At 44.5% G+C, this 10,306-nt stretch overlaps 1 protein-coding gene across 1 annotated transcript; it reads left to right on the top strand.

Annotated features, from left to right (window-relative positions):
* Positions 1–1,250: 1,250 nt before the first annotated feature.
* On the top strand, positions 1,251–2,045 carry LOC123125763 (pathogenesis-related protein 1-like). The gene has a single exon (XM_044546222.1). It carries the CDS (start codon positions 1,300–1,302, stop codon positions 1,804–1,806), a length of 507 nt encoding a protein of 168 aa, XP_044402157.1. The 5' UTR covers positions 1,251–1,299; the 3' UTR covers positions 1,807–2,045.
* The last annotated feature ends 8,261 nt before the right edge of the window (positions 2,046–10,306 follow it).

Raw genomic sequence — 10,306 nt, forward strand, 5'->3', positions numbered from 1 at the left:
AATAATGCACAGACACTCTGTATCCCACTACTTCGGCAAATCATTGCCTTGGGTCCCACTTCTATAGCTACATGATCATGCGCACAACTCCCACCACTCCAGCCACTATCAGTGATGTTTCCCGTCGTCTTCGACACTCTCTTTACTTGTCCCGTGCCTCTTTCCGCTCACCCACGGTTGCATCATCGATCGACCACTTTGCCGAGGCATATCACTTTGCATCACTCCTACTTGCACACATTGTATAGTTGCCGAGTTTTTCTTATCTCCAAATACCATCTACCAGGACATCAATATTATCATAAAGTTACAGTATAGCTAGAAAGACAAAAGAAGAGCCACAAAAAACTTTCTGCTGATTAAGTTCTGTCACGTTACCGAAAAAGCTCACGCCCCGCTTTATACATAAAGCAAGTTGTGTCACGTTCAAAATAAGATTTCCGCGACCATGGCCAAGGTTAAATCAATTTCGCCTGAAGTTGAACAAGAAAATTAACACTCATTTGACTGACAACAAGGACCACAAACAACATTCCAATTTAAAGAACATATTGACTTTTGTCTTGTTCCCAAGAGAAGCACAAATTGGCTTCAAGCCACAATATATAATAAAAAAAATGGTGCGTGGGAGGAGGGTCGGGGGATGTTACAAAAGTTGCAATCCACATGAAAATGACAGCGGCATGACAAAGCAAAATAAAAGAGATATGTTAGCTGCTCATATATTATCTCCAACGGATAAATAAATCCTATGCACAACCGGCACACAGTATTAGAACGACTCAATTACAAGCAAAAAAGGTTCTTACGTGCGAGTACCAATTGCCTTAACAAGTTGTACAACTTGAACCCGAAAGAAATATTCTTGAACTTAATCATTTTACACGTTTGTACCACTAGCACCTAGTTGGCTAGCTACTAGGTACGTGTGTCCCGATTAGTACGACCTGACCTCTTCTCGGACAATGAAGATGGTGGAGTTTTTAGGTAGGTTGTTCTTGCCACGAGATCAAATGACGAAGTTCCTCCACATCAGCATAGGTAATCTCGATCAGAAGAAATAACAGGCCGCCCACGATGATATCTGACTACCTCAACGCGCGCACATGTGCTTCGAATTTGACCAGTGTAATTCGTTGAGATATATTTTCTCTATGAAACTTTCCAAGCTTAGTTATACCTCAGAGAAGCAATCGATCTTGTGCAGGCAGTATAAATACACAACGTACGCATGGTGGCAGTCTATCTCATCGTTACAGATACATCTTCCTTGATTAGTTTTGTAAGGCTTAATCAGCGATGGAGTACTCGCCGAAGCTAGCAGTAGTGGTGCTCTTAGCTCTCGCGTCCGCCATGGCGGTCACGGGCCAGAACTCGGAGCAGGACTTCGTGGACGCCCACAACGCGGCGCGCGCCGACGTGGGCCTTGGGGAGGTGACATGGGACGCTACGGTGGCAGCCTTTGCGCAGGACTACGCGGATCAGCGCCGCGGCGACTGCCAGCTGATCCATACTCCTGATGGCCGGCCGTACGGGGAGAACCTCTACGGAGGCGGCGGCGGCGGGACCGAGTGGACGGCGACGGACGCCGTGAATTCGTGGGTGTCGGAGAAGCAGTACTACGACCACGACAGCAACACCTGCTCGGCGCCGGAGGGTGAGTCGTGCGGGCACTACACGCAGGTGGTGTGGCGCGACTCGACGGCCATCGGTTGCGCCCGCGTCGTCTGCGACAGCGGCGACGGTGTGTTCATCATCTGCAGCTACAACCCGCCAGGCAACTTCCCCGGGGTGAGCCCGTACTAGGCTATATGCATCATGCATGCACGCATGCGAGCGTGCATGTACGTACGTAGCAGCGTATTGCATAAATAAAATGATTAAGCTGAGATAACCACAGTGTGATCAGATGTGATGTATAGTTAACCAGCCGGCCGGATTTGACGCCATATATTGTTTAGACCGGCTGTATATATGTACTGTTATGATTCAGGTATTAAGTTGTGTTATTGTACGAGCAGTGTTTATGGATGAATATATGGTTCTACTATTATACTGAGTATGGTATTTGTGCCTCGCTGTGGAAAAAAACCCAGCATACATAGAAACCACTAATCAAAGTGTCTTTCTTCCATTTTATCATCTCGCACTTGTTCTCTATGTTCTTCATTTTCTTTTTTGATCCCAACTCGTACACACAAACGGAGTAGATCTCGAGAGGGCACGCTAGGTCTCGTTCCTGAGACTCTCGCTCCCTCCTCCGCGCCATAGGCCACTCTGGCCGTGACAGTCACCCACTCTGCCATTATGGCTCACCCATCCCCTCCCAGATTTCACTCCGGATCCAGCTCCGGCCACGGTCCCGTGCAAGCTCGCTCTCGACCAGTGGTCCATCGTAGGTTCCGGACTCCCTTTCGGCCCCGCCCGTGAATGCAGTAGATTTGACCTCAGCGCCACGAATCCTGCCGCGGGGAGAGTCATCCCACGCCATGCATGCCTGTGATACTCCGGATCTGGGCATTGTGATTGAGCGGCGGTACCTAAATCCATCGTGGTCATCCCCTCCGCTCTTGTCAACATTTCCTCTTCAGACGAGGACGGAGGATGGACGAATCTCTAATCCTGAAGGAACATACGGACAAGCAAGGAGCCATCAATAATTAGCGCGCACGTACAGCTACACCACTCGGACCGACGCCGGGACATCAATGGTGCGCCGGGCCATGAGGCCTTCTTAAGCTGCCTCAAAGGCCGAGATCCTCTCGGCTGCGTCATTTGCAAGCTGCCAAAGCATTTCGGTAGAGGGTACCCTAAAAGTCCATGAAACGGCGGACCATGAGGGGCTGCCCATGCGAGGCAATGTCCGGTACCGACCAGGGCGCCAGTTCAAGATCAGGTTTAAACCGCCGGTCAATTACCCCTTCATCCACCAAAAGAGATAAAATGCGAATGAACTTCACTATTTGTTTCAGAAGATAACTTACCAGTGTTGTTGTTAATTACTAATGATTGTGAAGGTGTATGGTAGGAAGCTAATAACACTTAGTGTGGAATATTTTTAGAATATAAAGTAAATAATTTTTGTATTGGAGATGCCGGCTTGTCTCTAGTATGATATAAATTGCAATCTTATAAATAATGTTGTTTAGTGCAATTGTTGCTCAATAGAACATCTCAAAATATCTTCGAAAGAGTTCAATCAATTCTTGCGAGTTAACCCGCCGACAATGATTTATGGCTATTTGATACTCCGGGTGCATATGTGCAGAAAATAAATCATATTGGTTGCAGGTTATGATGCTAATACTGGACAAGGAAGCACTGGTGCAGCAACTGTAATCTGGAGGGGTCTATCATATTGCCCGTGTCTTCTCTCACATGTTCTGACTCGAGGCTGAAGAAACCGAAATTATTGCCTGACTTAAGGACTAAAAGCACTGACGACAGTTGTAATCCATCCCATCATTCAGATTGTTTGGCTGCTGTTTCTACTTTGAAGAATGCAGTGCACAATAGACCTCGACTTCACAATAGTGATGTGGAAACTTGGGGCTGAATTTGTGAAGATTGCCAGCATGATTCTTATCAATTTGGTAAATTTTAAAACCATATAACAAAAAAAATTCTCAAACATGTTGTGTCTGGTTTTTGTCGCTAGCTTTTAAACAGTAGAAAAGATACTCTTGGTATAGATTGGCAAGTGTTTGAACTGAACTAGAAAAGAAAATATATTTTGCATATACTCCATGGGTAAGTCATGCAGGTTGCTCTCTGGCAATTAAAAATGCAGCTAATGGTTCGGTTATTCTTGACACTTTGGGTCTATATAATTTAGGTTTCTTTCTATTTGGTCAATATTAATTATTATACAATTTTATATATCCAAGTAGAGATTACATGCCCTCACGTTTGGACTGATCAGGGCAATGATTAAGTTCCGTCTAAACAACTAAATTGATTTTAGAGGCTATAAGTATAACCAGCAAAGTGACCCGCGCATCTGCGCGGCTAGATTTCCTACGAGTTTTTCATACCTATATTTGCATGAGATGTTGAGCTTGCCATGCAAAATTATGGAAAAAAAATTATAGTCAAATACACAATATGGAAAATGATTTGTCATCGTTCTATTTTCAGTAAAGTCATCTGCAGACATGGAAAATGTTTTTAATTTAACTACTAACATGTGATGTTGTTTATTTTGTATATCATACAAAATAAAAAAGATTATAGTCAATACATATATCATGAGGAAAGACATATCTGTTGTTTTATTGTGTATATTAAGTTGTTTGTAAAAGATTTTGTATGTGACAACGAAAACCATAGCACTGAGTCATGCCAATCTACATAGATTATGTTTGGATTCCTTTTGTATTTCCCCTTTTCATGTTCATCTATTCAATTGGGTATCGCTCTTCTATCCCCAATAGAAAACCTTTCCAACCAGGTGAAATATAAATAAAAGTTCATATGTATTCATCAAAAATTTCTAAAACAGGCTCACCATGAAATTATGGTCGTATAGTCCATTTGACCTAGGAACTAAATAATACACCTTCCCTCGAAAAACAACTGAATAATACACCTAGGCGGTAGTGCTTTGTTTAAAATATTCGGGTGTTTTTTTCTATTTTAATATTGGCACGTGCACAACCCTTTTGAAAGTAGGAATATAATTCCTCTCTAAAAAAGGGATAGTGTGTGTAAAATGTACGTCTTCTCGCTGTTAATTCTTCCTTTCTTTGTCATCCATATCCAACCTATTTATATCACTAGTAGAAAAAGGGCCTATTGTCCCGGTTGGTAAGGGCCTTTTGTCCCGGTTTTTGAACCGGGACTAAAGGGTCGTTACTAATGCCCTAACCCTTTAGTCCCGGTTCTTACACGAACCGGGACAGATGGGCCTCCACGTGGCCGGTGCGGTGAGCCCAGGCAGGAGGGCCTTTGTTCCCGGTTGGTGGCACTAACCGGGACCAATAGGCATCCACGCATCAGCATTTCAGGGGCTGGGGTTTTTGTTTTTTGAAGGGGGGGGGGGGGGGTTGGGGGTTTTGGGGGGTTAATTTAGGTGTTTCATATATTGTGTTAGCTGGCTAATTAATAGAGAGAAGTGTCCTCTCTTATCTCCGTGCTTGGTCGACGCTACGTACTATATACGTATGGAGATTGGTCGAACAACAAGTTCTCGTATATCTATCCGACACTACCGGCTACATATATACAATAATTATCTCTTACAATATAATCTCCTAATTAAATTGTAAGAACACAGGGTCCACATAGTATTCTCCGTTTTCAGCGATCACGTGGTCAAGGAATAATGCCGCCAATTCCTCTTGAATTGCTCGCATACGATGTGGTGCTAGGAGTTCATCCCGCATCCGAAAGATCTAATTTGAAGGAAGGGGGTCAATACATATATATATATATATATATATATATATATATATATATATATATATATATATATATATATATATATATATGAATAAATGAAACTCAACACAAATGATGGTAATAAAATAAAATTTTGAATATTATTGCTTACGCACTTCATATTGTTCGTCAGAGTAGCCCCGCTCACAGGTCGTGCAGCAGATGGACTCGCAAATGTAGTATCCACAGTAATTATTTCCGGGTTCCTGCCACAACCACTTTACAAGAAATAGAGGTCAATCAAACTGATAAGCAAGCATGCTAAATGGTATTGATGAAACTAGCGCTTGAATCACTAGGAGATGCGCGGAACATGCTACTATAGTACTTACTTTCGGGTGTTTAAATTGCAGCTTCTTTGGCAGTCCCGGAGCTTTTTTGGTGAATTTTCTCCAAACCCTGCCAGACAAAGAAAACAATTACTTGATATCAGGAAATGAACAAAGTTGCTGATATGGTGGATAATGATCGATTTAACTTACTTCTCGAGCATTTGAGTCATGTCCGCATAGTCCTGGGGACCTTTTCGTCTCGAGTCTAAGACGGTTACTACTCCCTGCTCAAGCTTAATCTCTAGGAGAATATAGTGGAAGCTGCACACGCATGCATAAGTCATCAATTACATTACTATAACCTGGACTAATAAGGGAAACCGAATATGCACAAGACATTAACACTCACTTGAAGTTGTAAGGAAAGAGTATTATATCTTTGTTTTCATTTATTACCAACGATCGTAGCAAGTTGGCCTCGGTATTTTCGGCATGATATTTAACCTCAGTTGCATCTATGAGATTTGTGTTAATGAACCCAATATCACCGATTTGTCTTTTCTTCAATTCGGCGATCTTCAATCTGCATAATACAGTGAGGATAATTATAAATACATGCAATGAAAGAGCTGACCTATATAGAGAGACTTAATGACAGAAGTAGTACTACTTACAGACAGTAGCAAGTGATCATTGATTTATCGAGGGCCTTTTGATTGAAAAACTGGAAGAACTCCTCAAATGGAACATTCAACAGTTCAATTCCAACGAGGTCATGCTCCGGTTTAACTCTCAGCGTCAAAGTATTCGTCCCCCAGACTCTCTGCAGGTTTTCATGTACCAATCATGTAATCTTCGCATCATCGTTGTTAGAGATCTTTCATCTTTGACGAGAGGCTTCCCGTAATGGTATTTGTGTTCGTCCACCTCCAAGATATCATAATGTACATCGTCGGGCAGGTAATCTCTAAGATTTCTATAACCGGGCACCATCCTCGGATCATTAGTGACGATGTCGCTAGACACCTTGAGCCGGGGGCACGATTGGTTCGCTTGTTTGCCGAGGTGGGCAATTTTTTTCCCAGCTCGTCGTTCTTTTAACCTTTGATCACTGACAGTACTTCCCGACCGCTCCGCTTTGGCAAATGTCTTTGCAAGAATGGGCTCATAGTTGCCTCTCGGCAGAGACTTTGGTGGTTTTGTCAGGGCAGCCAGAGTGCGCTTCGCTTTCACCGGATCTACCTTCTCCTCCGGAGGTAGATGTTTATTTGCTTTCACCCCTTCAAAGTAGTTCGTCACTTCGGCTCGCACAATCTTCGTGGTTTCCTCCTCGGTCCTCTCGTATGGTAACTTCTATGGAGTCTTCAGAGAAGGACCAAATCTGTATTGCCTCCCGCCTCTGGCTATACTGCTAGACGCCGGCAGAGCAGACGGAGCGGCTGCGGCTGTCTTCTTTCCTTGCTTACGAGGCGGAGGAGAAGGACTACGACGCGCCGGAGCAATCGGAGTGGCGGCGGGTCTCTTCCGCCCTTGCTGACGAGGCGGAGAAGGAGGCGGAGTGCCGCCACACGCCGGAGAAGGAGGCTGAGTGCCCTGATCACTCGCCGGAGGAGGAGACGGAGGAGGAGGCGGAGTGCCGCCACGCGCCGGAGAAGGAGGCTGAGTGCCCTGATCACTCGCCGGAGGAGGAGGCGGAGTGCCCTTACTCGCCGGAGGCGTCCAGTTCGGAAGGTTGATGAGCTCCTTCCGCCATAGGCATGGAGTCTTCAGAGCAGAACCCAGCCGAGTCTCCCCTTCACCGGTAGGGTGGTCAAGCCGGAGGTCCTCAAATCCCTCCGTTATTTCATCCACCATCACCCTAGCATATCCTTCTGGAATCGGCCGATAGTGGTAGGTTGCACCGGGTTCAGGAGGTAAAACAGAGCCAATAGCCGCCTTGACTTTGAAGTTCTGCCATTGCGTCATAAGGTGGCAATGTTGAGACTCCATGATAGCATCCACGGGGTAGCTAGCAGGAGCTGTCAAGACATGCTCCGGCTGAAGCAGCTCGGTGGAAGCTACGCTGCTTCTCCGCTGAGATGGTGGGGTAGCTTCGGGGGTAGTTTCGGCATGTAGATTGCCGTCTCGTTCCTCTAGCGCTTGAACCCTTTCGTGCAGCTTCTGAATTTGGGTCTGCTCCACTTTTTTCCTCCTCTCCTGGCTTTTGTAACCGCCTGCGTCCGGAAAACCAGCCTTCCACGGAACAGAGCCTGGCGTGCCTCGTGTCCGTCTAGGGTGCTCGGGATTCCCGAGGGCCATTGTGAGCTCGTCGTTCTCTCTGTCTGAAACGAACGTCCCTTCCTACGCTGCATCGATATACTGCTGAATCCTCTTGACTGGTATTCTCAAAAGCTCGTCCGTCCAAACGCACCACCCTGATACAGGGTCCAATTTTCCACCAGCCCCGAAGAACCAAGTCCGGCAACGGTCTGGCCAGTTCATTGTCTGTGGTTCGATCCCTTTATCAAGCAGATCATTCTCAGCCTTGGCCCACTTAGGCCGGGCTTTGAAGTAGCCACCTGACCCCGTGCGATGGTGAAGCTTCTTCTTCGCAGCATTCTTCTTGTTTGTCGCTAACATCTTCTTACTCTTTTCTGATGTCTTGTGGGCCACAAATGCGGGCCAGTGATCTCTGATCTTCTCATACCGGACGATGAATTCTGGTGTCTCTTCTTTGTCGACAAACGTTTTCAGCTCATTCTTCCACCTCCTGAATAGGTCTGCCATCTTCTTAAGAGCATGAGACTTGATTAATTTCTCTTTAACTGCCTTCTCCGGATCCTCCTCTGGCGGTAGGGTGAAATTTGCCTTCAGCTCAGTCCAAAGATCATCTTTCTACATATCATTGACATAAGACACCTCAGGGTCTTCCTTCTTAGGCTTATACCATTGGTGGATGCTGATCGGGATCTTGTCCCTAACTAGAACCCCGCACTGAGCAGCAAATGCATCCTTTGTCCGGATGGGTTCAATCGGTTGGCCGTCGCGCGCGATTGCTGTGATCTCAAACCTTTCATCCGAGCGCAACTTTCTCTTCAGGCCTCGTCTCTTTACCGAAGTTGTGCTCGATCCCGAGGGCTAGAAAAAAGAAGAAAGACGGGAGTTAATTAATATGTGTACATACCAAAACAATGAATGCATCAATTAGCTAGTCAGCGCAGGCTTAACTAATATATTTACCTGGCCGGACTCTGTTCGGTCACCGGAGCCGTCACCACGGGCTCCTTCTTGCACCAGCATTGGGTCACCGGAGCCATCATAATCATGTCTTTCCTCCTCCACTCTTCGATCACCGTAGCCTGCTTCTTCACCCTGTTCTTCCAGACCATCATTGTTGTTAAGATACGACAAGATATCACCTCCGGCTAAGATTATGTCCCCCAACACCTCTTCTGCTTGCTCGTCTCGTCCGTGCTCCATTGTTTCTGCAAATATTACAACATGGCAATTATTACACAAACATGACAGCAGGTGGATATATTAGTGCAAACGTAGACCTAGCTTATTCTGGGTTTGGGGTGGCCTCGGCAACGCTTCAAGGGTAGGGGCGTGGCGGGAGGGGGTAGGAGACCGACATCGTTTTTTTCTAGGGTTTGGGTGTCCTCGAGAGTTTTGGTCGAGCGAGAGGGCCCGGGGGTGCTCCCGTGGTATAAGTTATCACGGTCGAGAGGGGGTATAAATATCGATCTTCCATCATGTCGAAGTTATCTGGGAGGGAGTTATATATATTGACAACGACGACATACATACATGGGAAAATAATGTTATCGGGGAGGGGGTATATCGACAACGACATACCCGATAAAAAATAAGAAGACGAAGAAGAAATAAAAAGAGGAGAAGAAGAAAGGAATAGAGGAGAAGATCGAAGAAAAAAAGAAGAAAAAAAGAGGAGAAGAAGAAAGGAATAGAGGAGAAGAAGAAAAAATAGATATTCTATTTTTTCTTCTTCTTCTCCTCTTCTTTTTCTTCTTTTTTCCTCTTCTTATTTATTTCTCCTCTTCTTCCTCTCCTCTTCTTCTCCTTTCTTCCTCTTCTTATTTTCGTTTTTCCTCTCCTTCTTTTTCTTCTTCTTCCTTTCCTAGCTAGATATATAAAACTTTTCTAAAAATGTAACTTTTGCATATATAAAACTTTTCCATGGATCATCATTTCTCATATATATCCATCTATAGCCACATACATATATAAATGGAAAAAATGCTATGAACAAAAATACATATATACTTGGTAAATATTCTATGAACATCGTTTCTCATATATATCAATGCATACATCCATGGATCATCATTGCTCATATATCCATAGTCATATATAAAAACTTTCTGTATATGAACAAAAAACTTTCTATGAACAAAAAAACATTTTTGACATATTTAGCACATTCTAAATTTTCCTAACTCTTTTACAACTACACAAATTACTCCAACTTCATGACAGTACCCACACTCCATTTCACCAAAAACCTTCTGATCCATAGTTCAAAATTTTCAAATTTCATTCTAATGAAATTTGAACCAGATTCAAATTCCTTGCTGAAAACCTATTCAAATTCC

The sequence above is a fragment of the Triticum aestivum genome, chromosome 5D (assembly GCF_018294505.1).
Source record: "Triticum aestivum cultivar Chinese Spring chromosome 5D, IWGSC CS RefSeq v2.1, whole genome shotgun sequence".
Taxonomy (NCBI): Eukaryota; Viridiplantae; Streptophyta; class Magnoliopsida; order Poales; family Poaceae; genus Triticum; species Triticum aestivum.

Coding starts and splice junctions, on each gene's coding strand:
- LOC123125763 (XM_044546222.1), top strand. CDS start 1,300: ATGGAGTACTCGCCGAAGCTAGCAGTAGTGGTGCTCTTAGCTCTCGCG.